This window comes from Odontesthes bonariensis, chromosome 19 (assembly GCF_027942865.1).
Source record: "Odontesthes bonariensis isolate fOdoBon6 chromosome 19, fOdoBon6.hap1, whole genome shotgun sequence".
In the NCBI taxonomy this organism is placed as follows: Eukaryota; Metazoa; Chordata; class Actinopteri; order Atheriniformes; family Atherinopsidae; genus Odontesthes; species Odontesthes bonariensis.
The window spans coordinates 20,905,306-20,923,589 of NC_134524.1; the positions used below are offsets into that span (position 1 = coordinate 20,905,306).

Here is an 18,284-nt window from a genome sequence, read left to right on the forward strand (position 1 = left end):
CTATAAAATACCAGTTTGCACTATGCCAGTAACAGTGCGTCTTAATAAAAATAAAATCCCAAAGATTGCGTACAGGTCTGAGTTCACTGCACAATTTTAAATCTAAAAATTCCAATTAGACATGAAAGCAGCCAACTTCAACACAGTATGACTTACACTAAAATTAAGATTTTCAAAGATCAACACACACAAAAAAAACGAATAGCAAACAATCCATTACAAATGTAGTTTAATTGTCAGCCAAACTGCATACAACCAGCAACCCATGAAATTTATATCTCACATTCACCGCGATACAACAATATCAACTCGTTTTACAGGATGTCACATTCATATAAGAGAATACGCTGTAGTTGTCAACTAAATTATCAGATCATGTTAATCTTCCCTTAATAATTGTCTACATATGGCTACTGGATTACAAAAGCAATAGCATAAACACCTCTGAATAAAAACACCTGGTTACAGTAATGTTATTTTCCTTCATAGGGAAATGAAAATAACAAAAGGTCTAAACAAGAACTTTTTTTCATATAACCCTTCACTTTTAATTTTCCATCTTAAAAACATACATTCAACATTTTATCCGGTCAGACTTTAAAATCAGAACCACTCAGCAGTTTTGGGGGTTTTGAGTAAACTGCTCATTTTCTTTTTTCTTACATGACAACATGTTACTTTCTGTCCAGAACGTAACATGTAACACCAGCGCTGTTGAATTGCTGTTTTGTGTCGAGTAAACTTTATAACTTTAGCATCTTTATGATGGTCAATCATTGACGGTCCCCATTGGTGTCAGGGGCTCCCACTTTGAAGACGACAGGGCCCCGAATGTTGAAGCCGAGATAAAAACGCACGGCGCTCTGCTCTGAACCTCCCGGTTTATCCTCTGTTCTAACTCTTATTTTCTTCCCTCCTGCACAAAGGAACACCTCCTGCTCTTCTTGCTCCTGTGGGGTCACAGCAGAGTCACATGGCTCTACTTGCACGGGCAGAAGGATATCTTGGATTTCTGGCACATGCCACACCTCCCCACTGAGCCACAAATCGTCGATCTTTTTTCCTTTTTGATTCTGTTCATTAAGGAGCTCAGCGTCCACAGTCGCCTCTACAATTGCGTCCAACCTGGATTTGTGAATCCATTTGCTAAGTCCAGAGCCCTTTCCCAGAAAAAACAATGGCAGCAGATAACGCCCTTGAAGATATTTGGCATACTTCTCAAATGCTTTCTCCATCAAAGTGACATAATCCTGGAGGTCAGGGGCAAACAGGAGGTTAGGAGATAGTTGTGCAGACTCTCCTCCTGTGTGTTGTTCCTCATCAATGTCCTCATCATCGCATGTTTTCTCTTGAAGTCCATTGTCCTCTGTGGCCTCTTGTTTTAACTCTTCATCGCCCTTTTGTTGCACCACCTGAAGATTTCCCTCTGGCCAAAACAGCAGCAGAGTTAAGAGGTAAAACTCTGGGCTTCTAAATCTCACCTCAGTGTCCACGAATCTGTGAATGATTTCTTGGAGTTCCTTCACATCCGTGGGCTCAGGAGAATTTGGCATCTTGTTGCTCAAGATGATGTTTGAAAGGATGTACCTCTCTGCCACTTTGACGTCATCAACATTTTGATCAAAGATCCTTTTCAAATCATCTCGGATTCTCTCTAACTCAGGTTTGTTTTTCTCAGTCTCCACAAATCTAGCACGCCTCCCCTTTGAGGTGAAAAGGCCGTGATTCAGACAATCCAGGAGACCTGGAAAGCTGGTGGAGTCTGCTGCTCTTTTTTCTGTGTAGCATTCGTAACAACCTGCAACATCGCCCCAGAAGTAATTTGGCTCCACAGTTTTCTTGTCAGGCTGAGAGTAGCTTAGATACCATTCAAAGAACTCAAATTTGTCTTCAATTTCCATCTTTAAGTTTGGAAAATGATCTGTAGTACTAGTGCCTATCTTTCTGAGTTTCTCATAGACCATCTTTGCCACTTGACATGTGCCAAAAAGGCCCCTGTTGTTGAAGGAATTTGAAATGTTTACAATACCAGCAAGATCTCTCATCTCTGGTCCTTCTTCTTTCTCAGCTTTCTTCTCTACTTCTTTGAAGGCCCAAAAAGCCAGGTCAGCCATTGTTAAAACATCATTCAGGTTGAAGGCCTTTTTTCTAAATTTGTTCTTGTACACATGTCCAAGAGTGTCAGCAACATAGGAGTTGTTTGGAGCTCTTTCAATGGCAATCTTTGCCCATTTTGCTGCTTTTTCATAGTCAGAGGGAGATATTTCTATATAATATAGACGAGCAATGGTTTGGGGGAAAATGGGTCTCTGTTTAAATTTATGTGATGCAGTTTCCAAGACACTGACAGCTTTCTGAAACGTTTCTCGCTCAGTTATCTCTGTGATCAACCGTGAGAAGTTGTCTCTCCTTGTCTCACCCTCCTCTCTCTTTGTCAGCAAATCTTTGAGGAATTCGATGAGCTCTGGTCGGGCTTCATCTCCACAAAGGGAGGACAGGTATGTGTCCACTATGGCACTTCTGGAGATTCCCGAGTCAGCTAGTACCTCTACGTATTTTTTTGCCTTCTCGAGGTTACTCAAACATATGTGTTCAGTGTCTGCGCTGATCAGGTTGGTAAAAGGCTCCATTCTTTCTGTGAAGGGGGGGCCTCCGTGGATGGGATCAGGTGGTCCGAGGATCTTTTGACACTCATCCATGAGCAGGTAGGAGTCAGGAAGGTATGCTTTCAGTAGTGCCAATATGGAGAACAACTGCGTGTTGGTGGACCTTGGGTACTTTTGAACATATTCTAAAATTTGCTGTTCATTATCAACCAGGTGCGGGTCCGTGTTGTTGTCACGGGTGGCCATTTTTTCCAAGTTACCTTCTAAGATGTTGGTTTGAAAAAAATCGGTCAAATTGAGCCCAACTTCTTCTCAAATCAGTTTGGTTCTTTGCAGCTTCCTGAAGACAAGACACACGAGAAACCTGACTATCAAGAAAGCATTGCCACATAAAGAGAATTAATCTGTACGGCTACAAATAAAAACACTGTATCTGTAAATATGAAACATAGTTTCATATCAATAACTTTTGAAAAGGTTTTTAACAGTCCAATCTGCTCGGTCCGAAAAAAGAAAAAGTTTGAAAATGTGAGTTACTAAGATTCAAAAGCAATAGCCTTTCTAACAGTATTGACAAGCTGTAACAGTAAACATTTGAAGCATTACATTTCTATTGGAAACTATCATACACACACTCACTAATGAGAACATGGAATCAAATCGTGTTACCTGTTTCAGGTCCAGCAGGTGTGTGGATGACTGAAGAGCCGGAGGATGTTTATTTATTTACACCTTAAACCACACCCCCACCCATACCATGAATTCTTTTATCTGAGGTATGATGCAGGTTTTACGGTGAGAGTCCTTCCTCGTTTGTGCAACTGAAAATATCTTTCATAGCTCGTGATGTCAGACAAGACACGGCCTGATCAACAAGTTGTGTTTCTTCGGAAATGATGTTCAAGTCCTGCTTTCCTGGAAATGGACACTTTACAAGAAGACCAAGGTATGATGCAGGTTTTGCGGTGAGAGTCCCTCCTCGTTCGTGCAACTGAAAATCAACTCAACTCAACTTTATTTATATAGCCTTTTAACACAGCCGTGGCTGAAACAAAGTGCTGTACAACACAAAATACAATGCATAAAACACAAGAACAATGTAAAAACAATAATAAACAACAACAATATTAAAACAATAAAAACAATAACAGAAACAGAGTCTCATGCTGGGTTAAAAGCCACGGAATAAAAATGGGTTTTAAGACGAGTTTTAAAAATGGGCAGTGAAGGGGCATGTCTGATATAAAATGGGAGGTCGTTCCACAGTTTCGGACCGGCAGCGTAAAAGGCTCTATGAAAATATCTTTCATAACTCGTGATGTCAGACAAGACATGGCCTGATCAACAAGTTTTGTTTCTTCTGAAATGATGTGATCATTGAAATGATCAATCCTGCTTTCCTGGAAATGAACACTTTACAAGAAGACTGTACGTTGTGTTTAGGATTTCCACTGAAAGAACACTGTATGACACATGTAGTTTTAAGTTTATTCGGGATATAATTGGGACCCCAGAAGATTTTCGATAAGAATGGCAGCACTACATGATGGATATGGATTGGATTCATCATGCTACGTGCTGTTTCTAATGCGATCCTCTGCTATAACATGCACAATTTTTCTTGAATCTAAAAAAGGTCGAATACAAGCTAACATACATTTTATTTTATTCATATATTTATTGACATTGACCTTCAATAAACTGCAAACAGCAGCAGTCAATTTCCAAAGGCGTTCAAATCAACATGTTTGAAGACTGTACGTTGTGTTTAGGATTTCCACTGAAAGAACACTGTATGACACATGTAGTTTTTAGTTTATTCGGGATATAATTAGGACTAGTGTTGGGTCATGCGCACAAGCATCGGCTCTGAGAGCCGGCTCTTTATAGTGAATCAGAAGAGCCGGTGCTTTTTCGCTGCTTAGGTTTCACTTTCAGTGCTCAGTCCCAGCTCTGGTTACGACAGAGCTTTGTTATGATTGGCCAGCATGGCGACCAGCATGCGGCATTCACGTGAGAATTAAGGAGTTTGGTTCTGTTCTGTGGATTTGTTTGAAATTTATTGGTTCATTTGTCCAATAAAAAAGTTTAATTGAGGACATTATTAATGTTAGCTTGAGTTCTGTTCTGTGGATTTGTTTGAAGTTTATTGTTAATTTGTGCAATAAAAAAGTTTGATTGAAATAAACAAATTTAAAAGTGGTTTTGTCACAGAATAAATGCAAAGAATTGGGCAATTATAAGGTCTCTCATAAAAACACTGAAAGCAAAAGGGATTTCAACACATAAACCATGACTTTTTTTTGCAAAGTTAAGGTAAAATATAGGCTACAAAAGATCCTAAATAAAGAGCCGTTCGGGAGTCGAAAGAGCCGGCTCTTCTTTGGGAGCCGAGTCAAAAGAGCCGGCTCTCGGAAAAGAGCCGAACTTCCCATCACTAAATGGGACCCCAGAAGATTTCAAATAAGAATGGCGCGATTAGGGTCGGTCGTCCAATTAACCGGAAGGTTGGCAGGTTCGGTTCCCACTCTCGCCACTCAAAAAGATTGGTGAAACTGACAGCTGGAGGGGTGTCAGTCCACCTCCTTGTCACGGCCGAGGTGCCCTTGAGCAAGGCACCGTACCCCCATGCTCCCCATGCGCTGTGAATGGCTGCCCATTGCTCCAGGTTGGCATCTGTCTCTATGAGTGTGTGACCCGATGCATATGTTTGTCAACAGGTGCCAACCTGGATGGGTTAAAAGCGGAGGACAAATTTTGTGTGTATGCATGACCAATAAATCAGATCTTTATCTTTTATTTTATTCATATATGCATTGACAGAACCTTCAATAAACTACAAACAGCAGCAGTCAATTTCCAAAGGCGTTCAACATGTTTCACTGTTGTGTATTATGAAGAATTTGTCTTCCAGTGAGGACCTCTCTTAGCTCAGCTACCTGTAGCGATTGGCCATCTTTCAGCATCTTGATTTGGTTTTTAAACCCACAAATCAACTCTTGTAGTTCACACTCGCTGCTTTCATTAAAAATCAATCAACAACCGCAGCAGGAACATTACTGTGCAAAAGTCTCGAGCCACTGTTCATTTCTTCATGAATGGCCAGGATAATGTGATTCTTTGCAAAGTTGTTCCGTCACGTGTGTAGACCCAGAGCTGGTCCATCCCTTGAGTTATAAAGCTTTTTAAAGCTCGAATGATCTGGAGGTCAGCGGCGAGTGGTTTAAACGGACTAAAAACAATTGTCAATCAGGTGTAAGGGCCGAGCTGAAAATGAGTTGGAAAAAAAGCAGCCAATGTCTACAGAATAAAAGTTTGAAAGACCTTCAGAAATCCTGCTGAACTTGCGGACCGCTTTAGAAAAAAAATGACAAGAAAGTCTGGCTGTTTGGAAGCAATATGAAGAAATGAGCGGTGGCTCGACTTTTGTTGCAAAAATTGAAAACAAAACTGCAGATCACACAATGAAAACCCAGTGGCAAAATAATGAACCAGTAACACAAACTTGATACACTGAATAATGTCCTCAGATATGATTTAGACATGTTTTTAATGCTACTGCACACAGGAATAATCCATAGAGGAACGGTGTCACAAAATGTGGTTATTTTAGCATTCAGTCACTGTTTCCTTTGCTTTCACTCTTTCGCTTGTTGTTGTGTTGCCGTTTTACACATGACAAACTACTTTGTTTGAGTTGGGTATGAAAAAAAAAAAAAGAAGCTGGTCGAGGTTGGGAAAACGTGCCTTTACTGAATATATAGATATATATTATATCATATATATGTGTGTATCAGTTGTGTACTGACAGTAAGTAAAGTGCCAGCAGGCGGTTATTTATGGTGCAAGGGAGAAAAGAGAAAGTTCAGAAAAAGCTACAACTATAAGTATCCCTTTGGTAACGACTGGTTAACTTAGATGAGTATACATTTTATAGATATGAAATAAACCACCTCATAAGCTTTATGCTTCTCATAGATCTATTATGAACTAATATTACTCATTTCTGTTACAAGACAGCAGGCGCCTGGTTCTCCACACCCTCTCCAAGCAGGAGTCAGCGAATGGCTTCTCTGTTCAGCACCCTGTGTTAGAAACAAACAGCGAGTAAGCCGATCCATTAATCAGTCGCTTTCAGATTGAAAGAAGCACACGTGGAGAAACTGGTTCCATTGTTGAAGAATAACAGGGTTCTTTTACAGTAAAAACAAAAGCGATTCAGACATTACCGGGCGGAGCTGGTTTATTGCATCAGTTCACATGGTTTGAAGCTTACTCACCTGTTTCTTCGCTTCCATCTTCCTTGTCTTTTTGGCACTGGAACACTGGCTCATTTTTGCCAGCTCGCCAGCTGACTTTGACACCAGTCACCCCCTGCTTCTCCAGCTGAGACTGAAACTGTGAGCAGATGTTGACGTGTAAAGACTCATTTGGTTTCCTTCATGTCAGTGTGTTTGTCTCTGTGCTTTTCTCTCACCTGCTGCAGGAGCGAGTCTCTCGCCGCAGGAAGATGATTCAGATTCACATCAGAGCTGATTCTCACTTTCACCACAAAGCTCTTCTTTTTCGGTTTCGGATCTAAAGTTTAAAACACCAGCGGTCACTTGAAGGGTTAATTCTACGACAGTAGATGAAAAGGTTGACATCTTTTAGGTTCAGCCAGTAGTATGTTAGCTTAGCAGAAAGTGTAGCATTTTTTTCATTTTTACTATTTGGTTTCATACGAATCCAAAGCAGAAACTGAGAAACATGTTTATGCATGTTATTGGCAGATGTTGGTACTGCTGGTGAGAGCCAAACCAGTTGTTTCCTACTGGTTTTCTGTCTTTTACGCTAAAGCAGAGAACTGACAGTTTACTCGAACTGCCTGTTTACTAGTGATGGGTCATGCGCACAAGCATCGGCTCTGAGAGCCGGCTCTTTGTAGAGAATCAGAAGAGCCGGCTCGCATCAAGTGAAAGCCGACTCCAAGTTTTTTTTCCATTCGCTGCTTAGCTTTCACTTTCAGTGCTCAGTCCCAGCTCTGGTTACGACAGAGCTTTGTTATGATTGGCCAGCATGGCGACCAGCATGTAGCCTGGGCAAAAGCCGACTGTTGACTCTGTCAAACAGTCTGGGAAAACCCAAGAGGAATCCGTTTCCATGGAGGGCGGGACCTTACCCAGCAACTTAAATTCATTGGAGTAACGGAGTTCCCTTAACCAATCCTAATGTTTAGAAATGACGTTGGTTATGCGCCGAGGTTCATGCTTACTCTCGCGAGGCTCTAGCTCGCGAATCACGCTTCCCACATCCGCTTTCATTATACCGGTACCATTTGATAAATCAAACTTTTCCCAAAGCCAGTTGGAAGGAGAGCTACGACATCCTTGCCACTAACAATATTGACGAGGCATTCCTCTTGCTCTCGTTTTAATTGTGTAATGATCTCCAGAGTTGAGACAACTTCATGGATAGCTTCTAGCGTTCTTCCGTCGCCATGTTTATTTCCGCTGCGGTTGAACTACAATTATATGGACTACAATGGACTCCGCGCGTGAGTTCTGCGTCACCACTCGCAACTGTTTGCTGATTGGCAAAACACTGAGCGAACCGAGGTAGGGGGATTTGGCCAGACTATGTGCGGAGCCAAAATCTTTGGGCGGAAGTACGTAGGATGGCGTCGCCAGGCTAACCAGCATGTGGCATTCACGTGAGAATTAAGGAGTTTGGTTCTGGTTTTGGTTCTGTTCTGTGGATTTGTTTGAAATTTTTTGGTTCATTTGTCCAATAAAAAAGTTTAATTGAGGACATTATTAATGTTAGCTTGAGTTTGGTTCTGTTCTGTGGATTTGTTTGAAGTTTATTGTGTTATGGAATTTTTGTCTTAACTCCCTATTAAGATTTTGCTTACCATCCTATTACATCTGATGAGAAGTGAAATATAGACTTTCAATGTTTGTGCCGGCCGGCCACGTGTTTATTTTCTTCTGCAAAAGAGGTCAATCCTCACCAGTCAGCGTTCGTGGTAAGAAGAGACCCAGAACAAAGGAAATCAGAAGCATTTATACAGAAAGAGGAGGGTTTGGACTTTCAGGTGACACCTGAAAGAACACACCGTGTGTATTCTCCAACTGTCTCCTTGCCACACCCCCTGGGGGAAAGTCTCGCACTTTGGGGAGATGCAGAATCCGGAGACAATGGTCATTTGAATGATTATTGTCAATGTGTTAATCAACAGACACATGGTCTGCAGACATTGGGTCTACAACAAGGTGTCTTTTAAGAGACAAAAGGTTAGCAGACATCGAATTTACCATAACACTTGTTAATTTGTGCAATAAAAAAGTTTAATTGAAATAAACAAATGTAAAAGTGGTTTTGTCAGAATAAATGCAAAGAATTAGGCAATTATAAGGTCTGTCATAAAAACACTGAAAGCAAAAGGGATTTCAACACATAAACCATGATTTTGTTTTTTTGCACAGTTAAGTTAAAATATAGGCTACAAAAGATCCTAAATAAGGAGCCGTTTGGGAGTCGAAAGAGCCGGCTCTTCTTTGGGAGCCGTGTCAAAAGAGCCGGCTCTCGGAAAAGAGCCGAACTTCCCATCACTAAATGGGACCCCATCACTACTGTTTACTGGTCTACAGGTTTCTCTGCTGTTGATTTTCTTATGCTAGTCTTCTTAAAGGTAGGGTAGGAGATCCTGGATTTTGAGTCCAGCGAAGCTGCATTTTGAAAATACACAGGTCAAAAGTCCCAACCCTTTTCTTCACTTTCCCCCCGAAGCCACGCCTCTAGAGTACATGAACTTGTTCACGAGCACAAAGGTGCACGAGCGCTGTTCTGACAGCAAGCATCGATCGTTGCCGTATTTAGTATTTAGTATTTGCTAACTATACGTTTAATAATGCTAGGTGCTAGCCAAGCTGGCTCTAGTTTAGCTTCCTGCCAAGCTTCTGGACGCGGAATTCGTTCACGGAGCAGGGTACGCGCACAGGGGGGACGAGGGGGAGGAGGGGGAGGGAGGGGGAGGGAGGAGCAGGTTGCAGTTTGATAGACGGCATCAGAATCCAATCATTGTTAACGGTCCATTCAGTATGATTGGACAGTGTTTTTCCTAGATTTTACGTTCTAGAGGCCACTAAAACTTTTCATTTTTGTGTCAAAACCAATTAATTGGTTGCAATGGTGGTGTGAAGAGTATTTCAAGCAATATGTAAAAAAAATGCTCCAGAAAAAGAACCCCTACACCACCTTTAAGGCAGCTCAAAATTGACATCAAAATATGTCCAACAGTTTCCATAAGAATGTTTAAATCATCAGAGGACAGTGTGCATGTGAGCAGCCAGCATAGCAGTTATAAAATCCTTTTAGTTCTACATCTGCCTCGCTCCTGCCTGCTGTCTGTGTTTGGCTCTACCTTTCATGAATCACAAAAGGAGGAAACATACATTTGGGAGTGCTATCATACTTGCTCCAAAACAGCGGGAACACATGGCTACATGCATCTAAACTGTGCAATAGTTAGGCTGCTTTTATTTAGATTTTTGCTAGTACATTAGGTTATGTCTAACTTGTCTGGCATGCCTTTAAGGATGGGGATATTGCTGCCATGTGGAAGTACAATTTAGCTTATGTGACCCTGGATTGATCGAATGAGATCATGAGCAGTTTCTAATGTGAGATTTACTGATGATTTACTGATGATAAAAAATTATGAGAATTCTAAATACCGAAGATAAAAAATAATGTATCACTCAGCTAAATTTGCCTTGTCTCCTTACCAATGCAATGAACTGATTTTACATCTTAGTATATAAGCCTGTATTTTGGTTAACTTTTTTTTTTTTTGGTGTCAAATAGATTCCTATTTCCTTTACTTTTTCATTTATTTTCAGTTCATTGTTTTACTGTCCGGTTCATCTTATCTGCAATGTAGCAATGTAAAGCTTCTGATAGAAATAATAACCTCTTAAAACTTTAGAATTGAACAATTCTGCTGCTCTCGGCTGAATCTGGTGTTTTCTCAAAGCAAATCTAAGAGGGACCTAAATATTTATACACATTTAAGAATAAAATATATACATAACATTCAGAACATATTTTTTTCTGTGCTTTGGACTTGGATATGGGTTGGAGCTGATTTACGGTAGGTTGGAAGGTATTGCTTTTGATCATTATATGCATTGTTTTTACTGTTTCTTTTACACTGTAAAGCATTTTGTGTTGCATCCAGTAGGAAAAGTTCTATAGAAGTATATAATATTGATTGATTGATTGATCGGTTGGGAAAACAGGAGTTTCTTGATGCATCTCCTGTTCTATGTGCACATTAGTAGCCTGAATTACTTCAATATTTGTTGTGGTCATGGCCACTACCCACAGAAGCCTGGCTACCCCTGGGCCCCCACTGGCTCCACTGCTGCACAGAAATGCAACATACATTCATACCACAGCGATCAAACAAACAACCAAAATGCAACCCCAAAAAGACATAAACAAAGAAACACAACAAACCCAAAGACGTGTAAAACAAAAGCACCAAAAAGAGAAGCAAAAAATACAGAACGAGACAGAATTCTTGCACAAAATGAATACAAAGAGATTAGGAATATCTACAAAGTAGTTGCAAAACCACCAGAATTAGACACCTAGTGATCTTAGGGAGATCAATGTGAGTTAGAAAACGAATGGATCATTTGAGTCTAATTATCAACAAAGAGCAATCAAAGGGTTACAAATGGAGGCAAAATTTTGGAAAAAATTCCTGCATTTTCCAGAATGGCCCGTGACAATTCAAAATCACACATTGTGGCACATTATTCTACTTACTGCAGACAAAAGGATATCTCCTCTCACAAACTTCATCAGCCCACTGGTGCTGAAATTCCTTGCTGGTCACAACACAGTTCTGAGAAGTGTTATTATTAGGCTCACTGATATACCAGTTTCGGAAAGAGCCAGTGCTTCCATCAGACCACTTCCAGGTGTCTCTGAACAGTCCGATCCAGAATTTATCCTGCTGATGGTCTTGTCCAAGCTTATAAATCTGTGAATGCTCTGCCCTAGTGGTCACAGTGACCAGGTCTTTGTAATGCAACCTGCAGAAGCTCTGAGCATCTCGCCATGTTAAAGACTGGTTAAACAGGATGTAGCGTTCTTCCCCGTGGTCGTCATCTGAAGGAAAAGATTAAACAAAGCTCCTTAAAGGGATAGTTCGCCTCTTTTGACATGAAGCTGTATGACATCCCATTTTAGCAATAGCATTTATGAACATTGACTTACCCCCTGCTGCGTCCTGTGAGCCGAGTTCCAGCCGAGTTTTGGCGTTGACGAAGGTAGTCCGGTTAGTTGGCTGGGGCTAGAAAAATAAAGCGTCTTGCTTCTCAAAACAATATGCGTTCAAAAGAGTAATACATTTGCATCACAAAATCCTCCCTCCAGAAAAAGTCAGACCTCACAATCGCTTGCCGCTATTTTCTCTCCCTTCATATCAATGCGTACCGCCACCTAGCGATAGCCGCACCTGTTACGGTGTTTACTGCTCGGAAGCAGGGGACTGCTCGGTCTGCACTTCGGTCGGCACAGTTTACACAGCCCGTAGTGATACGAAGGTAGAGAGAAAATAGCGCCAAGCGATTGTGAGGTCTGACTTTTTCTGGAGGGACGATTTTGTGATGCAAATGTATTACTCTTTTGAACGCATATTGTTTTGAGAAGCGAGACGCTTTATTTTCGGGACCCCAGCCAACTAGCCGGACTACCTTCGTCAACACCAAAACGAGGCTGGAACTCGGCTCACAGGACGCAGCGGGGGGTAAGTTAATGTTCATAAATGATATTGCTAATATGGGATGTCATACAGCTTCATGTCAAAAGAGGCGAACTATCCCTTTAAGGTTGCTGTTAAGAATGTGCCTTTTTCAATCAATTCTCTCATGCGTAATAATAATAATTACAAACGGTTACACTTTAGTATCAGATTGGATATCGTAAAAAAATAAAAGCTTCAAATTTCCCTAAAAAGGATATGGGTCAGGGACATACAGATCTTGTTGACAGTGGCTGCCTACCTGCCCCCAGCTTCCAGTCAGCATGATTACGTACAGAGTTTGAGGGAGCAGTGTGACGTGTTGAAGTATGTCTGATGGCACAATGCTGTGGACTGTGTGAGAAAGCATCCAAGACATATTGCCGCATCTAACTGTCTCTATGCGCGGAGGTGTAGCTGAATTCCCTGCACAGATATTGTACAGACATGTGCTCCCAATAGGTTGACTTTCAATCCTAATTTCCGATGTGTTTAGCCGTCTGATAAAAGAAACGGAAATATATATGACAGCAGCTTTGAGATTTTGGCTGAAAGAAAATGTAAAAAGATGGAACTTTGGAGCATGTACAGAGTACCTAGACCCATTTGAGTCTAGATGAGTATATACATGCAGGAGTAAATCAAGCTACAACATGCATTATCAGGGTGTGTTCGTCCAGTTTCGGAGAAGCTGAATTACTAATGAATTTGGTCAGACTAACATGTCGTGCTCAGGGTTTTGTTGTCTTAAACTTTTGTGTTCAGTGCATCTGTATTGTTGCTGCCTGTCTTGGACACGACACTCTTAGAAAAGAGATTTCCAAACCTCAAGAGTTCTTATTTACTGGTTGAATAAAAATGACGTAATTAACTTTAAAAAAGAAAGTTGACATGCATTTTGAAAATCTGATCTTGGCTGGACCAAAACAATCTTTTTTTCCTTTTTTTTTCTGGTGCCGTGTAAACGTGCCTTTTTGCCTGTTTTCGAATTACTTTTGAATTATTTGGTCCAATGAGGTCTTCTGTAACTTACATTCCTCACACACGTAAACCCTTTGTGTGCTACAGTCGTCGACGTTCCAGTACCCACTTGGACCCATAAAGATGCAGTCCCCATCAACTTTGCTTGTACTGAAGTCGTAAAGCTTATCCACTCCGATGCCCTCAGACCACACCCACTGCTCAGTTGCTGATCTTGTCAGACCAATCCAGATGAATTCCACATTAGCGTCACCAATGCTCTCCATCAGCCAAATGTGATCCTCCGGGTTGTCGAAGGTGGCCAGGTCTGCCTCATGCTTTCTGCAGAAAGCTTGAGCTTCACTCCAAGTCATGGCAGTTTCATAAAGCTGGTACGCACGATGGGCTGTAACCAAATGTGGACGAAACCCACACGGGAAGTTAATACCTTAATACCAGAGGCCACAAAAATGTATTAAGTTATCCAGAAAACTGCTTGAGTTGCCAGCGACGGTGGATTTTGAGACAGGGTTAAATGTTCCTTTATCTGTTCACAGTCAATGAGACAAATGTGTTGAGCTTAGTTAAACTTAGTCATTCACGCCCGCTTTAGTCATCTTTGAGACTCTTTGTGCACCACCAGCTGCTGTGGTCAAGTGAGCGCCATAATGAATGAGGGGAGGGTGTGTTTAATGCAATAAATCATTAATTTCTCATTGTTTCACTCTGACTATGTTCTTATGTACAAATAAAAGCACTCGGAACGTGAAAAAAATGTGACATTGAGTGATTTTGAGTAGGGCTGGGCGAGTTAACTCGTTATTATCGCGTTAACGTGTTAATTATTTAACGCCGATAAATATTTTATCGCGCATTAACGCAGGTTTTATTGTTTATTTAATTATTGTAAAAGTCTGTTGCTCACAGGCTTTTATTTTGTAAAAGTCTCTTGCTGTCTGCTGCGGAACAGGAAAAGAAAGTAATCGGTGGATCCACCAAACATGGAGAAATGTACGGAACTTTTACTCTGCCATTTTCATTTTAAAGTTCGTCCAGACGGCGGAGTCGACAGAACCAAAGTCATCTGTAAACACTGCCAAGTTGAATTATCTTATCACATTAGTAGTTCCAGTCTAAAATATCACTTAAAGGCAAAACACACAACTGATAGCAGCAAGTCATTCAAGGAAACAGACAGTGGAGCGAGGCTTCTACATAAAAATGCTGATGTTAAAAGTGTGTTTGCACAACAAATGTTATGGCACTTTCATTCATATGGCAGCACATTTAAAATAAAACTAAATGCTAAAGGCTATACACTACTTTTGAATTCATTTTTGGATTTTGCGTACAAATGCGATTAATCGTGATTAATCAGGGAAATCATGTGATTAATTAGATTAAAAATTATAATCGTTGCCCAGCCCTAATTTTGAGTGAATACAGCCTAAGCGCACTCCCGGATTTGGCTGCTCTGTGAGTCTACAGCAGGACACAGGTTGGTAAATGCAAAAAACAAAAAACAAAGCTGCAAATCAGAGCAATAAGATGCAGTTCCCTGGTTATTTTATGACAGCGCTGTCATGTGTGTAAGAAGTCCCAGGAACACCCACAGCCTTTAGAAATGAGTAACATTACAAGATCTTCACTGAATGCAGCTGAAGCATCTATCAGCTCCTTTAAAAAAAAAAAAGCCCCGTGCTGTTTAAGTTCTGGGTGCTCGCGGTCAAAATGGGACGATATGAGTTTTTTTTTTCTTTACCTTTTTACCACTGTATATTACATCGACTGACCTTTTTAAACGGTCATAAACAAAATGTGGTAAAAAGGGTATAAACTTGAGGAGGGTGCTGCAGTTCATACTTACGGCCTTTGGTCACTGTGGAAAGCTCCTTAGTCTCGCTTGTAGCCATCAAAAACGCAGACAGAAGTCCTGCAATCCAAACAATTATTTGAATATATTTATTTCCAGCTGCTGGAAAATGTTTAACTGCAATGATTTTTTTACTCTTTCTGATCTCTGCTCTTTGATAACCGTAACAAAAAAAAGCACAAGGGTCACAGAGAACAAGAAATAGTTTATTTTCTATAAAATAATAACCAAATGTACAAAAAACAAGCATCCCTAAGTTTTTTCCAGCTTGCTCATAGATTCCTGACCATTTGATTGGCTTATAATGAATCAGTAATACATTGTTTTATTCCTTGTTTCATTCTTAATCAGAACTTAATCCCTCAGTAAATGGCTGACAATAAATAGGAATTTACACCAGAGAGAGGTTAAAGAGTTAATCATATTGAATACATATTACATAATAAATTCATACCGGCCTGAACAATGAATGACCTCATTTAAACATTTGTTTTCTATTTGCATTTTCCATTTCTTTGCTCTTCCTTTCCGGATTAACTGTCGATTTGCTTTGTAAATGAACTTCTCCCTTTAGCCTCTCAGTTCAGCACCTCTGTCATACATTCTTTAAACGTTAAACTCACAAAACCAAATGATTTATTGGTTATTTCAGCGTAACAAACCCAGCAGGTCTATTCCACTCATAAACAGGATGAGTGGAATAGACAGCTGCTGATGCTGCTGGGAGTCAGAATGCTTTATAGGATTTGGTAAGGTGAAACTTAGTGGAAACGAGCACTTATTTCGAGAAGGAGCATACAATTCAACAAAGATGGAAACGGTTCAGCAGTTTTTTCCCACTCGCATGTTATGTCCTGTTGCAGCTGCCGGCATTTCTCTTATCTCAGAACTGATTCCAACTCTACCCGTAGTTGTTCTCCGTCCAACACCAATTACCACATTTCTTATTGCCATATACAGTCAGGGAACTTACAATGGAATCAATACATGTGATACATTGAAATCTGAATTTTCCCAATAGTGGTCATAGCCGTAAATATTGAATAATAAATATTATTGATTTCTATTGAGGAAACACTGGAGGCAGGCAAAGAATCGCACAATTGTTCAATTCTGAAATTTTCTGGACCAGAAAAGAAAAGACAAGAAACTGAATTTAAAGCATACGTATATTTGATAGAATAAAGAGATAAACCAGTAAAACAGAGATACGTAATCTGTCTGCAAAAAGAAGTCATTCTGAAGTTTTTCTCCAATCATTCTCCTGCTTTACAACAACAAATTGCTTTAAACAAGTAAATGTATTTAGAATGTATTACAGCCTCAGACTGTATATGGAAATTTGAGGGGAAATTGTAAATCATTTTTGCATTTCTATCTTGACCAATGTTAACAATGTGCCCGGCTTATCGAATTATCTTAATCATCAAAAGTTTATGTTGTTCAAGCTCGCGCTCCCTGAGGAAACATAGTTTATGCTAACTTCACTGTTAATTTGGCTACAATAACAATACAGTTCAACTTGCTGTAAAGAATCTGTCAGATCACGTGGAGTTTTCTGAAATCATTCTCACATTTGACCTCACAGGAGCTTCAGCTACGTGAGACGGATTGAAAACGCCATCATGCTTACCAGGGTTGTGGCACCAAAAGGCTGGCTGTTGGAATTTAAATGTTTACTAGGATTCTTCAGTTTTTCTGGAACACTAAACCACTGGATAATAACTTTTGCAAGGGCTTTAGCTACAGTGAGTGCATCTGAATGCACCTAAATGCAAATGCATGGGAGTAATGGTCTCATGCCACTGATACATGCGTTGTCATTTACAGCCATTTCTGCATCTCTATCCTTCTCTTTTTTTTTCTTCTTCTCTTTTTTTTGGAATAAGCATCTGACTTTATTTGATGCTTTTTTTACTTACTCTAAAGCATTTCTGCTTGTGGGTGTTATGCTTGAATATATCTATTCCTCTTGAAAAGCTGTATATCAGCTGTATGCGTGTTTTTTCTTGATACTGTATGATATCGTTTAAAAACAAAGCCTGTAGACTGGCATTTCGTATTTTCTATCAATACTTGAAACATAAAAAAATACATTTTTGCGTATTTTTGGTGAGATTTACCTGCACAAATGACAGCTTTAGGATACATAGCTGTAGAAGAAAAAAAGAAAGAAAAGAGCAACAGCATCACAAATTACCACCAGCAAACGATTCATGACAACTTTTTTTTAGATCAAAAATGTAAAAGTACCTGTTATGATGAAGTGCATCCTTCGTGGTTCGCCTCCAGAGCCCAATGCCTTCATCTCTGTGAAGGTCAGAAGTGTTTGCATGCAATGGAAGGATGGTGTTTTAAATGTACATTTGGCTGTTGGTGTACCATAACAGATTTACATAAGAATCCAGAGGAAGAATCCTGGCCGAATTGTTAGTCCGAGAAGTCCAACAAATCACTTCAGAAAGAGATCTCGAGAATTCTCGCATGAATAAGAGAAGCACAATTAAGGTCAAGTAAATAATCAATACTCGAGAAAACCATTTAGCTCCATCAGGATACTTTTACCATCTCTTCCACACTCTACAACACACTATTAGACATACTATAGCCATCAAATGTTCAACCTTAGTTATTCAGCAGCACAACCAAACTAAACAACATTTAGCCAAACTGTTACATTGACAGAGTATGGGCATCTCTGTTTTTAAACTCAAAGTGTGGCACTGTAAAGAGAGACTCTGTTTATTCAGGTTTAACTTCATAATTACGGTCAAAATACATAGCAGCGTGTTATGGTTTGATGGGGGCGGAGAGAAGAGGACCCAAATGCAGATACCAAACCGGTGGTTCGTAGAAACTTAATATGAGGTGTACTTTTTAAAACAAAGAAAGCAAAAAGGCGGCGGAGCCAGAAAACCATCAACTAAACTGTGAAAACAAAAAAAAATTAAATGACAGAACAAACCAGACAAGTGGTGAGCAGAGGTCCGTTTCACGTAGCAGGTTTAGTGAAAACTCTGAGTAGGTTAACCCTGAAATGAGGGAAACC

The 18,284-nt window shown here is 40.2% G+C and overlaps 2 protein-coding genes across 2 annotated transcripts; both read right to left on the bottom strand.

Annotated features, from left to right (window-relative positions):
* Nucleotides 1–212: 212 nt before the first annotated feature.
* On the bottom strand, nucleotides 213–3,303 carry LOC142368638 (sterile alpha motif domain-containing protein 9-like). Its single transcript, XM_075450845.1, has 2 exons — nucleotides 3,276–3,303; nucleotides 213–2,946 (listed from the first exon to the last, which is right to left on the bottom strand). Exon 2 carries the CDS (start codon nucleotides 2,850–2,852, stop codon nucleotides 774–776), a length of 2,079 nt encoding a protein of 692 aa, XP_075306960.1. The 5' UTR covers nucleotides 2,853–2,946; nucleotides 3,276–3,303; the 3' UTR covers nucleotides 213–773.
* Nucleotides 2,924–15,261, bottom strand: LOC142369423 (macrophage mannose receptor 1-like). Its single transcript, XM_075451786.1, has 6 exons — nucleotides 15,230–15,261; nucleotides 13,436–13,768; nucleotides 11,424–11,768; nucleotides 7,084–7,184; nucleotides 6,887–7,004; nucleotides 2,924–2,946 (listed from the first exon to the last, which is right to left on the bottom strand). Exons 2-6 carry the CDS (start codon nucleotides 13,734–13,736, stop codon nucleotides 2,924–2,926), a joined length of 888 nt encoding a protein of 295 aa, XP_075307901.1. The 5' UTR covers nucleotides 13,737–13,768; nucleotides 15,230–15,261.
* Nucleotides 15,262–18,284: the final 3,023 nt, after the last annotated feature.